The sequence below is a fragment of the Eucyclogobius newberryi genome, unplaced genomic scaffold, assembly GCF_026437365.1.
Source record: "Eucyclogobius newberryi isolate DKJ021-1_F unplaced genomic scaffold, fEucNew1.0.hap1 SCAF_14, whole genome shotgun sequence".
NCBI classification, from domain to species: Eukaryota; Metazoa; Chordata; class Actinopteri; order Gobiiformes; family Gobiidae; genus Eucyclogobius; species Eucyclogobius newberryi.
In genome coordinates, this window is record NW_027315768.1 from 18579230 (window position 1) to 18593767 (window position 14538).

General features: G+C 42.2%; 2 protein-coding genes across 3 annotated transcripts in view; both read right to left on the bottom strand.

The window, feature by feature from the left end:
• Nucleotides 1–8701, bottom strand: part of ildr2 (immunoglobulin-like domain containing receptor 2) — a 9154-nt gene extending 453 nt beyond the window's left edge. The window contains exons 1-9 of one of the 2 annotated variants that reach the window (XM_072444687.1): nucleotides 8534–8701; nucleotides 5791–6120; nucleotides 4206–4325; nucleotides 2599–2655; nucleotides 2079–2225; nucleotides 1671–1865; nucleotides 1399–1512; nucleotides 1024–1222; nucleotides 292–946 (exon numbers count right to left, since the gene is read on the bottom strand). In XM_072444687.1, the coding sequence (XP_072300788.1) occupies nucleotides 292–946; nucleotides 1024–1222; nucleotides 1399–1512; nucleotides 1671–1865; nucleotides 2079–2225; nucleotides 2599–2655; nucleotides 4206–4325; nucleotides 5791–6120; nucleotides 8534–8573 (1857 nt within the window). In that variant the 5' untranslated portion in view covers nucleotides 8574–8701. The remainder of the gene's footprint in view (nucleotides 1–291; nucleotides 947–1023; nucleotides 1223–1398; nucleotides 1513–1670; nucleotides 1866–2078; nucleotides 2226–2598; nucleotides 2656–4205; nucleotides 4326–5790; nucleotides 6121–8533) is intronic. The other variant, XM_072444688.1, reaches the window with a different exon arrangement.
• A 688-nt stretch (nucleotides 8702–9389) lies between these two features.
• gpa33b (glycoprotein A33 (transmembrane), paralog b) lies at nucleotides 9390–11860 on the bottom strand. Its single transcript, XM_072443927.1, has 7 exons — nucleotides 11721–11860; nucleotides 11391–11548; nucleotides 11085–11301; nucleotides 10848–11012; nucleotides 10653–10769; nucleotides 10372–10495; nucleotides 9390–10240 (listed from the first exon to the last, which is right to left on the bottom strand). Exons 1-7 carry the CDS (start codon nucleotides 11767–11769, stop codon nucleotides 9520–9522), a joined length of 1551 nt encoding a protein of 516 aa, XP_072300028.1. The 5' UTR covers nucleotides 11770–11860; the 3' UTR covers nucleotides 9390–9519.
• Between the last annotated feature and the right edge of the window lie 2678 nt (nucleotides 11861–14538).

Below are 14538 nucleotides of genomic sequence, written 5' to 3' on the forward strand. Positions count from 1 at the left end.
TCTCAAGTGATGTTAGTGCAAATGGTCCAATCAGAGTTTCAAATTATAATTCTGTACAGGCATATAATGAATACATTGTTAAGACTAGTGACTGTGCATAAGGTCTGTAAGTGTATAAACATCATAAACATGTGCATTGGTAAAAACTAAGACAAACTATGCCCCTCTCTAACTCATGCCCCTCTCTAACATTGGGCAAGTATTAAATTCATTTTGCATTTGGTCCTCAGATAGCAGGTTTGGGTCCTAGTAGTTTGGATGTTGAACATGTTTTTTCTATAGGTAACTCACCAGGTTTCGGTTTCTATCCCTGTCTTCTCGGCTGTCCTGAAGTGTGTGGGACATCCCAGGAGGTGGCCGGGTGTAACTGAAAGGCCTTGAGGCTGGCTCAAAGGTTCTATAACTCTCTGCAGCTGGAGGCTTTACAGTTCGATAGCGGTCTGTGGTGGGACCAGCCCTGCGGTACCGCTCCGCCTCCCACTCTGAGTACGGAGGTAAAGAGTCTTCCTCCTCAGGACGGTTGCTTGGTGACCTACTGTAGTAGCTGTCACTGGCTTTCCCTCTGGAGCTGCCTTTGGAGGGAGTGTCACTGTCCTCATCTGCCATCGTGGCCACTCTATCCCCTCCTCGACTCCTCGCTTTGCTCTCCAGCACACTGGTGAGGTAGGCATCATCATAGCCTCTCGTTTGATACGGGCGACTTGGACGATCACTGTCCCATGTGTCTGATCTTTTCCGTGGTACAAGAGGGGGGCTGGGACGTCTCCAGCCTTCTTCCTCATCTCTGTAGGGGCGTCGAGGTGGGCTATAGTCCCGCTCGTAAGCCTGATCTCGATGACAGCGGGTGCTGTATGAATGTGCAAACTCCTCTAACTCGTCCAGGGAGCCTGTGCGCCCCCTTCTGCCTAAAGTTTTTCTCTGCATGTGTTCCGAGCGAGGATTCCACCTGGAGTAAACATAATACAGTGAAGGATCTGAGTAACAATAGAAAAAGGATGAGATTGTGGTGTGTGTAAAACATACCTGTTATCTAATTCATCATCTGAGTGGATTGCTCTGTCCCACTTGTGTCTGTGACTGTGCGTAGCTGAGGCCCCTCTGGACGTGGAGTCATCCAGGTCTGCAATGGGAGGGAGCGCCTTCATCTGAACCTTCTGGTAAGTGTTTCTGAAATCATTGTTGCCTCCATCATGAAGAGAGCTCAGCTCAGAGAGGCTGCTGGCTGAAAATAGAGAACAAATTACAAGTTACACAGCTAATGGAGGAACTGTAAAAGGATTACATAGTTTGCATACTCTAGCAACACATAGTTAGTCAAATGAGGGTTCAGACTAGAGACACTCAAAACACAAATGCACAAGCACAGATTACGTGAAGCCGCCTACTCTATAGGCTTACGTTGCAGTGTAGCCATCTTTGCGGAGGGAAACTCAGCCAGCTCCTTTTCTATGTAGTACAAAACTTTCATTGAGTCCTGGTGTGGAGTGGCTTTCAGTCGGTAACCACTGTGCACTGTGGATGCGGCCAGACAAACATAACCATGCATGGACAAACAACATGAATGACATGAATGACAGACACATGACGGTTAAACACTGAGTGAGCGGATGCAAGTTAGAGATGAGAGTCAGACACGTCTCATAGACTAAATATGAAGTCTTCACACAAACCTCCAACCAGATGATTCTCCACTGAAGGTAGAGAGACCACTTTGGGCTCCAGGTGAGTAGGAGGGGCCAGTGGCACCATGGATGGGGCAAGTGGCACCATGGATGGGGCAACAGAAGGAACTCCAGGGATGTAATAGGGATAAACAGGTATTGGAGCAGATTTAGCAGATTTTGCCATCTTTCCAGCTTCGTACACTGATCATAAATACAAAAAAAACACAGATTCAAAAATAATTAATAAAAAAGACAATACAAAACAACAATTTGAAAATACAAATTCAAAGATGAGAAAAATAATGAATTATAATAATTTACCCCAAAACGTAAACATTTTAAAAATCCTTTCTAATAAAATGATTGAATGAATAACTTGCATGTATATGTAATTAGTACTATGCGTGTACTCACAGTGGCGTGGACAGCAGCATGTGTCGGGGCAGCAGCAGCAGCTCACGTAGCAGCAGCAGGAGTGAGGGCAGCACTGGCACCAGCAAATTCCCAAGAGCAACAAGAACAAGACGCTGCCCAGGACCACGGAGCCCACGAACGCCCATTCTGAAGAACAAACACCAACATTTTACTGTCAAAGCGACACCAAAAATGTAGTTACCTCTCAGGGTAACGGCGTTCTGTCATTTTGGACTAAGAGTATATCTTTACATTCAGAAACAGAAACGCTCTAGAACAACATCAAATCTCTGGAAAACTGAAAATGTCCACGGACCAAAAAGGAATATGCCCAAATTGCGAATGAAGATGTACATCACTTACAGTCCCAGCAAATGCTTTGGACTTGAATGTATTTATCGTGTGCTCAACGAATCGCCCAGAGCTCGTTTGTGTTAGTATCGTTTGGTAATGTTCTTTATCTGATTAGGAAGATTAATAAAGCTACATGCAAGCCGACAGTGCAGGTGAGGTGGCGTACCTGGCATAATCTCCAGATCAAACTCAGGCAGGAGATCGTTCTGCTCACCTGTCCTGCCTGGAGAGAGAGGGAGGGCACAGGTGAGGGCGGCAGGAAGGAAGAAGGAAACAAAACAGGGGAAAGATTTCGAGGATTTAGACTTCATGCATTCCAGTGGGTTAAGTGTCGAAAGCAAAATAATAAGCTTTATAATAAATGTCAAACTATCACTTATTTATGAGAAAAAAGCTGATATGTACTATGAATTAAAACACTTCATATCAGTGGCAGATACAGTGATTATCAACATTTAAATCTCCTGAATATTGATATTGTCTCTATGAAAGACTCATACTCCTATACTACAAAATTCCTTACAGTTTAGACACTACAAAGCACACAAAACAAAATGTGCATAAAGGGACATGCCTGTGTAAACAAAGAGAGAAACTTTGGAAACTAGGACAACTGATCTGGGACAGTTGGCCACAGAAAAGGCCTCATCTATTATGCCATAGAAGTCATACAATTATAAAACAATGTCGCTCTTATACAAAAGAAAAGGGAATGAAATATGTCCGTTTAACTCAGAAAATCTAGACTCGCTAAAGAATAAAATAAATGTGTTCATGAAAGAGCCACTTGGGACTATGTTACGGTGGTAAGACTATGATTATTGTAATAACCACTCTCTGATGCCTCTAACTGCAGGGATGAAGTGTGCTGAGTGTGCAGTGATGGCTTAAGAAAGACTCCACTGCTTACCCTCTGATAGAAAGTAATGTTTCTTTGACCTGGCACACTCATCTGTGGCACATACCATAGGCTTAGTAACAGTGAGTAACCTGAGAGAGCCACGCAGCTTTGCAGCGCAGAAACAGGGAGGCCACGAGAGATGTAGAGGAGGCACAAAAGTAAGCAGTAAAGCTATTTCCACAGAAAGCAAAGCACAAAACGCTTTTAAAGGAAATGAAAGAAAATTAAACAAGTACCGCTGGGAGTGTCAATAACAAGTTTCCGCCTTTTAATGTAACTTGAGACACACATCATTATTTTTGTTGTAACAATCTTAGTTCCTCCTCTTCTGTCCAGCGAGCCATCCATAATCAGATTAATGCACATCTGAGGACGGAGGCCAGTTGGGGGACACTGCAATATGTCGTTTCAATGAAGAATACAGTTACAGTTCATCTCTGAGGTCAAAGTTCAGCATGGTATGCCCTACTTTTTCATTTTTCTTAACAAGACTTTTGAACAAGTGGATGTACCGGTAGTCAACGACAAAATAAAAGGTTATATGGCAACGGCTTAATGTTTAGCTAATGTGTCACGTGACAACAAAGGGCTTCAAAATGTGGGAGTATACCACCATTACTACACTAACAGCGAAACAATCAGACAGTCAGTGTAGTTCATTTACACAGAGCTTACCATGTAATTAGGTGCTAAAATAGTTATACCATAAGCCAGACTAATACACTTCAAATGAGTCAGCGTCTGCACTGTTTGAGCTGACCAAACAATAGTCTCATGTCAAGAGCCCAACAAGAGTAGGCTGTTTCCATGATTTAAAGGTTTCCCATCAAAGTACCAGAAACAAAACGCACACAAACCACACTGGGCCTTACCCAGCACAAGCAGCTCCAGTTGGGCCTCATTTTTCCCCTCCACATCATCAGCGATGATCACTTTACAGAAATACACTCCACTGTCTCCCCACTGCAGCTCCCCAATGCGCAGGTCTGCCTCTGTAGGAAGATATCAAGTCATTTTTAATACAAATGTAGAATACTTTGAAAATCTATGTAGTTACAGAATACTGCTGTGTATTAAAATGCGTTTGTGATGTATTATGTTATATGGTCCAATCACAGTTTAGATTGCGTTCACTTCAAATTATATATAATATATACCGGTACGTATAAACTGGTATAAATGTTTCATTTTCTACTGCTTGTTCCCGTTAGAGGTTACAGGTGGGTGACTGGAGCCTATCCCAGTGACTTTAGGCCTTAGATATATATATACTATTAAACTGTAGAAATGCAATATTTATGTTTGTGGCACCGTTTTTAAAGCATTTATTTCTCACTGATCAAAGTTGTAAAAATCGCACTTCTTTTCTCACTAATACAAACGCTGTGCAGATGAAGCCTGAATTGTGTGATCAAATACAGTAATGTATTCATTTGATTTTAGGGACTGTACAGGTCATGTTCACGTTCAAGAATGTGATGATGTCATAACTTCAGATGGACACAAGAGTTACTTTTCCCTTTTGATGGCATTTTATTTTGCCATGAAATATCTCAAATGTAAATTCACAAATGTAGACCCTGATGAGTTCTCTAAGTGACAAAACATAAGAACTCATTCTAATACAACTAAAATCTGCATTTTAACCACACTAATTCCAGATGCCCCTCATCTGTATTGAATGTTTTTGGCCATACCAACATTGTATGGCCAAAAACATTGTCATCTGAAACTCAGTCACTCTGAATACCTCTGTATTTCACTACAGTTACTCCCAGTCAGTATTCTGAATGCATATTTTCAGAACATTGTACTAAGTTACGTAACTTGTTGCTTACAATGGAATAAAAGCATTTGTGTCCTTTTTAGGCAAGTTTTAAAGTTTCAAACTAGATATTAGTAATTGGTCTACTAATTGGAGATTATAAACTTTACAATACTATATTTTAAAGGGTGTAACAGTACACCCTTTAAAATGAAGATGTGAGACAGGCTTCTGCTCTGACATTGTCTAAATCTAAGCTAAAAACAGTTTTATTTAGCTGTGCATATGACAAAGGATTTTTCTTTGCACTCTTTTCTTTTATGTCTTAAACTGTTTTGTGATTTCTGTCATGTTTTTGTGATTTGAATGCATTTTTTTCCTGTTGTCTAAAGCACTTTGAATTGCCTTGTGTATGAAATGTGCCTTGCCCACACGTGGGTGTAGTGAATCGTTTTGTTACAGTAACACATGTATTTTTGGAATACTTTGTAAGTTAGGTTTATAGAGGGCAGGTGTTTTCCCAAGATAAGTCCCTGTTGAAGGAGTCAGCGGAGGCTTTTGTGATTGTGTAGAACAACGACAAAAGGGAGGACAGGAAACAAAGCACAGCCAGCTCAGAGTGACAGATCTATGAGGTCAAAGGTCATCTACAGCTAAATTTATTGCTCATTCAAAACAAAATCCCGCCTTACTGTTAACTATAGCGATGTCCCTTCCTTTGTAGTGCTCTGCAAGTGTCATGGAGGCGCCCTGTGCTGAGGCAACAATCCGACTGGTGCGGCTGCTGTCCGAGCACTCCAGGTGAGACTTGGTCCCCAGGTCCGAGGTGGTCTTACCCAAGGTCTCGGGCAGAGAGAAAGAGTCCTGAGTGCGGTCCCGGCAGAAGGACTTGTACCACCACTGCACTACGGGCGTCTGTGTGGAGGACGTTTGGAACTGACAGGGCAGGACCACTGCCTGGAAGAGCGTGGCGTACTGTCTCTTCTCCCGCATCGAGACGTGGACGCCATCACACAAGCAGGCTGGGAATGATTATCACAAATAAAATAAGTTTTAGTTGTGGGCAATAATGACCGAAATTAGTATCTCGATATCTTTTGGGAGTATCCCAACAACACTATTCAAGCAATCCAGAAATTGACAAAACAATGTGTATTTAAATGTATTTGTTTCAGTTTAAGTATCAGACAAATGTGAAATGACACTTTATACCCTTATGTGGAAGTTTACTTTTCCATTCCATCTCTTTTTGCAGCATTGTTACATTATCATTATGAACAATATAGTCAATATTCAATGTGCTTATTAACCCAGCAATTGCAATATGTCAATTGAAACTACATTTTAAATACTGTAATTAAAAAAAAGAAACTACGGAAAACTGAGGCCAAATCATTTATCATATTCTTGAGAAATAACAGTAAGTAACACTGAGCGGGCCCCACCCTTTGACTCATTTACAGGGCTCATGAACATTAAAACCAAAACATTTAGCTGCAAATTACAATCTGTAATGATTCCAACAGAGACTTCGGAATCCCTTTGGGGATTTCCCTTGGGACATCTTAAAAAAAGAAGATCCTAATTAATTTAGTACGTCTACAAAAGAAAAAGTGACGGTGTATACATCATTAACCTGAAGAAGACCTGGGAGAAGCTTCTGCTTGCCGCCAGAGCCATTTTTGTCAATTTAAATTAGTAATTTAAATTTAAATTAGTAATCATGATGAAGGGATAGCTTGAGTTAGCATGTCTAAATCCTTGGAAAAGAATAACTCCAAAGTACAATACATGTAATTGTTTGACCAGTCGACAGCCAACACAAACAATCATAATGTGCCACATTGTAACATCCTTTCATTTCTTAAGGGGCTGTTTTCCACCTGATGTTGTGGACAGGAAGAGACACAGATCCTGGTTCCTTCCTGTCGTGTAGTGTAAGATTTATTTGGTTTGTCTGACTCCTGTGCAGGCCCGAGTCTACAGTGTGCCTTAACCTCATTTTAAATTCTTTGCACCTTCTATTTTGGCAGGTTAAATAATGACACTTAATGGAAGTGAATAGTTTTGACACCCAGTTGAAACTCAGAAGCACCCTCAGTAAGTTTGGACCCACCGCTGCTCATGTGCAGTATTTGGTAGGCCTGCCTAGTTTCTATAATCATTTCATTTCCTTTTTGTGAGATCAAGGTGATTAAAAGCCATCAGTCACCAACAGTCACTTCTCTCCATTTGAGCTTTGAGGAGTTTCTACCTGGAGCAAGGATATTATTAAAACAGGAGGAGATTTAGGTGAACCAGGGGGTTCCACTTTAGCTCTATACTGGGGTCAGAAAGGTCAAATTCCTGTGTAAGTTCTGTATCTTTGGGGGGGATTGTGCAAAGCAGAGGGTTTTTCACACAGAGGGAGGGGATCCTGTCGAGTAGTGGCTATCAGTGGGTGCTTTCTGATGATGTACTGATAGTCTACCCTATTTAGGTGGGGCAGGAACAAACATTTGCCTTTGTCAGGAAGTCCAAACAAAAGCAGGCCAACTCTGGTCTCATAGGAACTTTACCTACGGGCATCCCTGTATATTACATAGTTATGTCCGAGTTGAGCTTTGTCTTTTTGTGCAATAAAAATGAGACACCTAAACTCCTCTTCCTCCTGCTCTGACCTTCGCCGGGTTGCATTTTTGGACTGATCTATTGTTTAGGCTGTGCTGAATCTCCACCCTCTGTCCCACTTGAAGAATGAGGATGGTGGGAGTAAGGGGGTCGCAAACTCCACGTCCAATGGGATCTTTAGTCCTACTCCAGCTGGGTGTAAACAGGCCAATTAACATCCAGAGATTTCAAACCGTTCATGGTGATGTGAACACTGTATGCACCGGCAACAAGTGCCAGAGTGGCTTTTATTCACGTTACACTGTGGGCTAATGAGCAGGTTGGGCCTACAATCCACGCTTTATCCAACCATTTATTATCTCTAAGCTCAATATATTTGGGTCAACTTCAGGACGCAGCATATTTCCTGCAACAGGCAGACCTTTCCTCTTCATTTTCCTGCCTATACTTTGTCATGCATTCCTTCACATTGACTCAATATCACAAACAGAATGAAGATAAGAGCAGCCTTCAAAACGTGGCCTTCTTCACAGTTGAAAAAGTCTCCTGAAAGCGCCTATACTTTCTCAAACTTAAATAAGATACAATCTGTACAAAATAGACTTATTAAGGTTAGGCTATATTTTTTCCTATTTTTTATACCTATATTTCCTTCAATATACTGTGTGGTAAAAGTGGCTAAGTGGTTTGTTAAGAGAGTTATACAAAAGACATTATCGAGCCAAAACCAAAATAAAACGCCGACGCGTACTACGGAACAGCGGGGATTAAGTCGATCTCTGTTTCGACAAAGAATCTCAAAACAAAAGTGTAAAGCAAACTAACCTGAAAGTCCCAGTAAAACTGTCAGCTGTAAAATGTTCATTCTCTTTCAATGTGAGATGCGCTCTATCCGGGGGACGATCATGTCGTTGTCCGTAACCGCTACAAGGATCGGCTACAAAGGGACTAAAGCCTGGAGCCTGAGTAACGGGACTGCGCCCTGAGCTCAGGCTGAAAGGAAAGGCACAAGACGCTGCAATGCCCGAGTGCACCACCCCGCGGCAGCACTGAGCACCTAACAGAGGCCAAACGTTTAACCCGGCAGTGAGTTCATTTACCCGGTGATTCCCAAACTGGAGTCCGGCCGAGGTCCCCAGGGGGCCTCACAGACACTGCAGGAGGCCTGAAGACGGTCTACAAACTTTAAATCAATAATAAGCCAACATTCATTTATACTGGAATGTTAAGCAATAACGTTCCTCAAAATGTTGCGTATAAAACAGAGGTGCAATGGGAAATGTCTGGACGGATCTGGGAGGATGAATGTAGGATAAGAAGGATACATTAAGGATATGCCCAAAATGTGGTATTGGTAAATATAAAAATGAGGATTGAAAAATAAATCCTATCTATAGAAGGGCTGCAAGAAACACAAATTTTCAAATCATTCTATATTGTCAACACAAGCATTTTGTCACTTTTACTCAAGTAGCCTAGAATTCAATTGGTAAATCAGAAAGGTTGAGTTGAATTGATGTAACTGATAATTCATGATAACTGTAAATAGATTCAAAAAACAAAAAAACAAAAACCTCTCAGTAGGCCAATGAAGGCTGAATGAAGTGTCACAAACTAATAAAATGTCTGTAGAATCTCTTTATTGGAACAGTTTTTTTATTAGAAGAACAGGTAAAAAAAACAATAATAAAAGAATACAAACAGTATTTTGTGAATTCATTAGATCATAGCTAAAACTAGACTCCTTGAATATGCCCAAATAATCATCCTTGGGCCAGTGTGTAACTGTGATTCTGTCTGCTGCCCACTAACTATTCATACCGGCCTCTTCCTGAGGAGTCAAGATGGTCCCGGCTGCCATAACGATGACTACCATCGTCAAGGCGATCTCGACTGCCGCGGTGATCGTTAAGGCGATCTTGACTGCCGCTGTGATCGTCAAGGCGATCTCGATTGCCGCGGTGATCATCAAGGCGATCTCGACTGCCACGATAATCGTCAAGGCGATCTCGACTGCCTCGGTGATCGTCACGGTGATCTCGACTGCCGCGATAATTATCAAGGCGATCTCGACTGCCGTGGTGTTCGTCAAGGCGATCTCGACTGCCACGATAATCGTCAAGGCGATCTCGACTGCCACGATAATCGTCAACGCGATCTTGATTGCCACGATAATCGTCAACGCGATCTTGATAGCCACGATAATCGTCAACGCGATCTTGATTGCCACGATAATCGTCAACGCGATCTTGATTGCCACGATAATCGTCAACGCGATCTTGATAGCCACGATAATCGTCAACGCGATCTTGTCTGCCACGATAATCGTCAAGGCGATCCTGGCTGCTGCGATATTTGGAACTCTCAGCAGTACTTTCCATGTCCTCGTCCAGCTCGTCTTTACCAGTCTTTTCCCTATGTTGGATTTGTTCATTAATGTCTTTGTCATGGTTATTTGGAATCTTGTTTTCTTGGTATCCATCTAAACCCTCTGCGTCATCCCCGTCACGAAACTCCATTTCTCCAGGAGACCTGTCACAACATTATAACAATAAACACACAAACAAATGAAGCTATATAATTCTAACACCTTAGTATTTACACTGACCACTGACACAAAAATAGGTTACTATAATGGCAAACATTGGACATGTTTTTCATACCCTTCAGTATACTTGGCCTTCTTGTTCTTGTTTCTGCAGTAACAGAAGATAAGAATCACAAGGAGCAAAAGAGCTCCAACAACTCCACCGATTATGCCTGCAGTAGCACCACTCATTGATCCACCTGAGAAAAAACAACAACAAAACACACACACACACACACACACACACATCGGCTTCAATTCTTACATAACTGGAGTGTTTACTCACCAACACATTCCAATTACGTCATTCTTAATTGCATCAAAGTAAATAAATTAATGTATTAGGATATAACTTACCAGGCATCACAGCTAAAGTCAAGTTACAGCTAGCTGAACCAATACGATTGGTAGATGTGCAAATATAGAAACCAGACATTTCTCTAGAAATGTTGAAGAGTGATAATGCCCCATCCTCTGCAACACAGGAGCACATACTGCAGTTATCAGATCAGAAACATCCACACTGGGAAGCTAAATAATCCAGATTTATACTTTCTGTTGTCTTTGGTGGAAATGGTCTTGGGGTGTTTTCAACACTGAAGCTCTTCCAGTCATAAAGTGGTATGGGAGATCCCTCCTCAGACAGGCAGGTCAGGGAAATATTATGCCAATATTCAGCTTTCCCTTGAATTTGGCAGATTGGTGAAGAGGGGGCGACTGAAATAAAATCATGTTGAATTTGAAGAACTTTTTAAGGAAAGATTGTGTAACAGAGAAGAACAACTTTACCTAGGATCAAAAGAGAAGTTGTGGCAGATGGTGTTCCCTCATCATCTCCAGGAATTAGGACAGTGCACTGGAAGTTTGTATTGTCCTCCATGGTCACTTTTGTCAAGTGCAGCGCGCTCATTCGATTTGATGAATCAACATCGAGAGATGTCCTGCCCTCGTAATTAGGTGATATGTCAACTCGATTTAAATTAGAATAAAACGTTCCCACTATAGTCTAAGGAAAATCACATTTAAAAAAAAATTGTTAGCGTTGTTATTCAATGCTTCATTCAGTTCTGAACAACATTTGGACCACACTCTTACCGCTTTGTTATTCTGAACTACTTCCCATTTCAGAATAAACATTTCGTAGTTTGGTCTGGCCGGAGTAAATGAACAGGGCAAAGTAATGTCGCTTCCTCTTGCAACTTCATATTGCGACTCTGGAATAGAAACTTGTATACACCTGTAGTGGGAACACGCTGTAATAAAGGCAAATCACTTTAATTCAACAGATAAATTGGTTACTATCGGTTAGTTTTTCTTGTGTGAGAGTACCAAGGTGATGGTTTAATGATTAACAACAGTACGTTTTACACTTTAAGGTGTGGCAATCTCTATAGAAACAAAGAGGTCTATAACCATTGAGCTTACCTGAGAGGATCAAGAACAGCTTCACACATCCAAACATCTCAGAAGTCATGTTTAAAAAAGATATTAGATGGAGTTTCTACAGATGCTCTCAAAGAACTAAAACAGGAGCGGCTACCAACCTTCTCAGTAAACTCCCTGATAAGGAAAGGGTGAGGCGTCCAGGTAGTAAAAGTCAGTATGGTCACATGTTACTTGAAGACCAATCATCGGTCTTTGGAGTCTACATATTAACCATTAAAATGTTTGAATGAATAAATAAGAACACAATTAATTATTGGCTTGATTGGGCTATAACTAATTAGTAAAATGTAGGCCTAATAGTTTCATTATTATTATTGGCCCCTTTCTCCATTTTTGTGTTGTACAAACAATAACCTGCAGAGTGCAGTATTGGCCTTCCAAGTTTCTGTAGATTGCAGTTAAGATATGCCTTTATTTGTCCACACGTGGGGAAATGACCGCGGTGAAGTTAGTTTCACGTTGGACGTTGGACGTTCGCCTCCGCAACTAGAGCGGGAGCTTCCTCTGAGTGTGCCCAGCCTGCAGTAGCTCGACGCGGGGAGCTGCGCGCTGAAGTGCCGCTTGGTACGCCAGTTAGGGACCAACTCTAAAGTACAGTTTGTTTAAAAATGTGTTGTCTTAAAAAATATCAAACGTATTTATATTTAAAAAACAACAATATTGAGCATGAATCCAAGTTGCTAATATTAGATGCAATAGTCCTTTTGGGCTGAAAAATTAACCCTTTGTAGATTTTTAAAGAAAATTTTTCGTCAAAAATCAAGGATTCTTATCAATAGCTCCTAAGTCAGCTAGCCTAGATAGTAAACGCTAAGTGATTATAATAGTTTGAGTCTCCAGGTATCACGCACACCTTTTACTTTTTCAAATTAACCCTTTATAGATTTTTAAAGATTTTTTTTCCGTCAAAAATCAAGGATTCTTTTCAATAGCTCCTAAGTCAGCTGACCTAGAAAGTGAAACCCAAGTGATTATAGTAGTTGTGGTCTCCAGGTATCACGCACACCTTTTACTTTTTCAAATTAACTCTCTGTAGATTTTTAAGGAATATTTTTCGTCAAAAATCAAGGATTCTTTTCAATAGCTCCTAAGTTAGCAAACCTAGATACTAAACGCTAAGTGATTATAGTAGTTGTGGTCTCCAGGTATCACGCACACCTTTTACTTTTTCAAATTAACCCTTTATAGATTTTTAAGGAATATTTTTTGTCAAAAGAAAAGGATTCTTTTCAATAGCTCCTAAGTCAGCTGACCTAGAAAGTCAAACCCAAGTTATTATAGTAGATTGAGTCTCCAGGTAACACCTTTTACTTTTTCAATTTAACCCTTTTTGAATTTTAAGGAATGTTTTCCGCCAAAAATCAAGGATTATTTTAGCAGTTAGCAAACACCGTAGAGTTGCTGAACTGACTGGTAAACGGTCAAGGAAACGGCCTGTGCTACTGGACCCTGGACCAAAGAATGTCAGCAGAGCTTTGAGGCCTTAAAAGCCAAGCTCACCACGGCCCCGGTACTTTGCCTACACTGACTTCTCCCTCCCATTCATTCTGGAGGTTGGTGCAAGTCATGCTGGATTGGGGGCAGTGCTCTCCCAGGACCAGGAAGGGAAGGTGCGACCTCTTGCGTACGCCAGTCGAGGCCTGCGCCCGACTGAGCGCAACATGTCCAACTACAGCTCCATGAAGCTAGAGTTGTTGGCCCTTAAGTGGGCCCTGACTGAGAAATTCAGGGAGTAACTGCTAGGACACAAATGCGTGATCTATTATGGACAACAATCCCCTGAGTCATCCCTCCTCAGACACACTGGGAGCTGTTGAGCAGCGCTGGGCCGCCCAGTTGGCCTCTTTTGATTTTGAATTAAAATATCGTTCAGGTAAGTGTAACCAAAATGCTGACACTTTGTCTCGCCAGCCTGGCACTTCCTTACAGGAAGTGGCACCGGGAACTTGGGGCACATGTCTGCCTGGGCAGTTAAAACAAGCCCTACAAGGAATGGTTACACAGGCAACACAATCCCTTGTGACTTTTCTACCGCAAGTTGCCCCTGCTGACCTCCGCGAGCTTCAGCAGTCTGACCCCGCCATACAGGAGATCCTGACCTTTTGGCAACAAAATCGACAGCCCACTCGTGAAGAGCGACGAGCCCTCTCTTCGACTGCCCTCTTAGTGCTGGCCCAGTGGGACCGCCTGGTAGAGTTAGAGGGGCTGCTGTATCGGCAGGTGTTTCGTCCTGACGGTGGTGGGGCTGTGTATCAACTCCTTCTGCCTAAAGCCTTGGTCCAGAATGTCCTCACCCAGGTCCATCAGGAGCATGGACACCAAGGAATAGAGAGGACTCTGGCCTTGCTGTGTTCCCGGTGCTATTGGCCAGGTATGTCACGGGAGGTAGCCCAATGGTGCCAGGCTTGCGAGAGATGTCAGCATGCAAAGGACAACCAATCGGTTCCTCACGCCTTTATGGGCCACTTACTGGCTTCACAGCCAAACGAGATCCTTGCTATCGACTTTACCCTGTTAGAGCAGACCTCCACTGGTCTGGAAAACGTGCTGGTCATGAGTGACGTTTTTAGCAAATACACACTTGTAGTTCCAACCCGCAACAAGCACGCTTCCACTGTGGCGCAAGTCCTGGTCACAGAGTGGTTTGCAAAGTTTGGTGTTCCGGCACGCATACACTCGGACCAGGGACGAAACTTTGAGAGCACTCTCATCCAGCAGTTGTGTAAGCTGTATGAGATTACAAAGTCTCGGATATTGAACTATTGGCTATTGGCATGAGGCCATATTATCTGCCCCG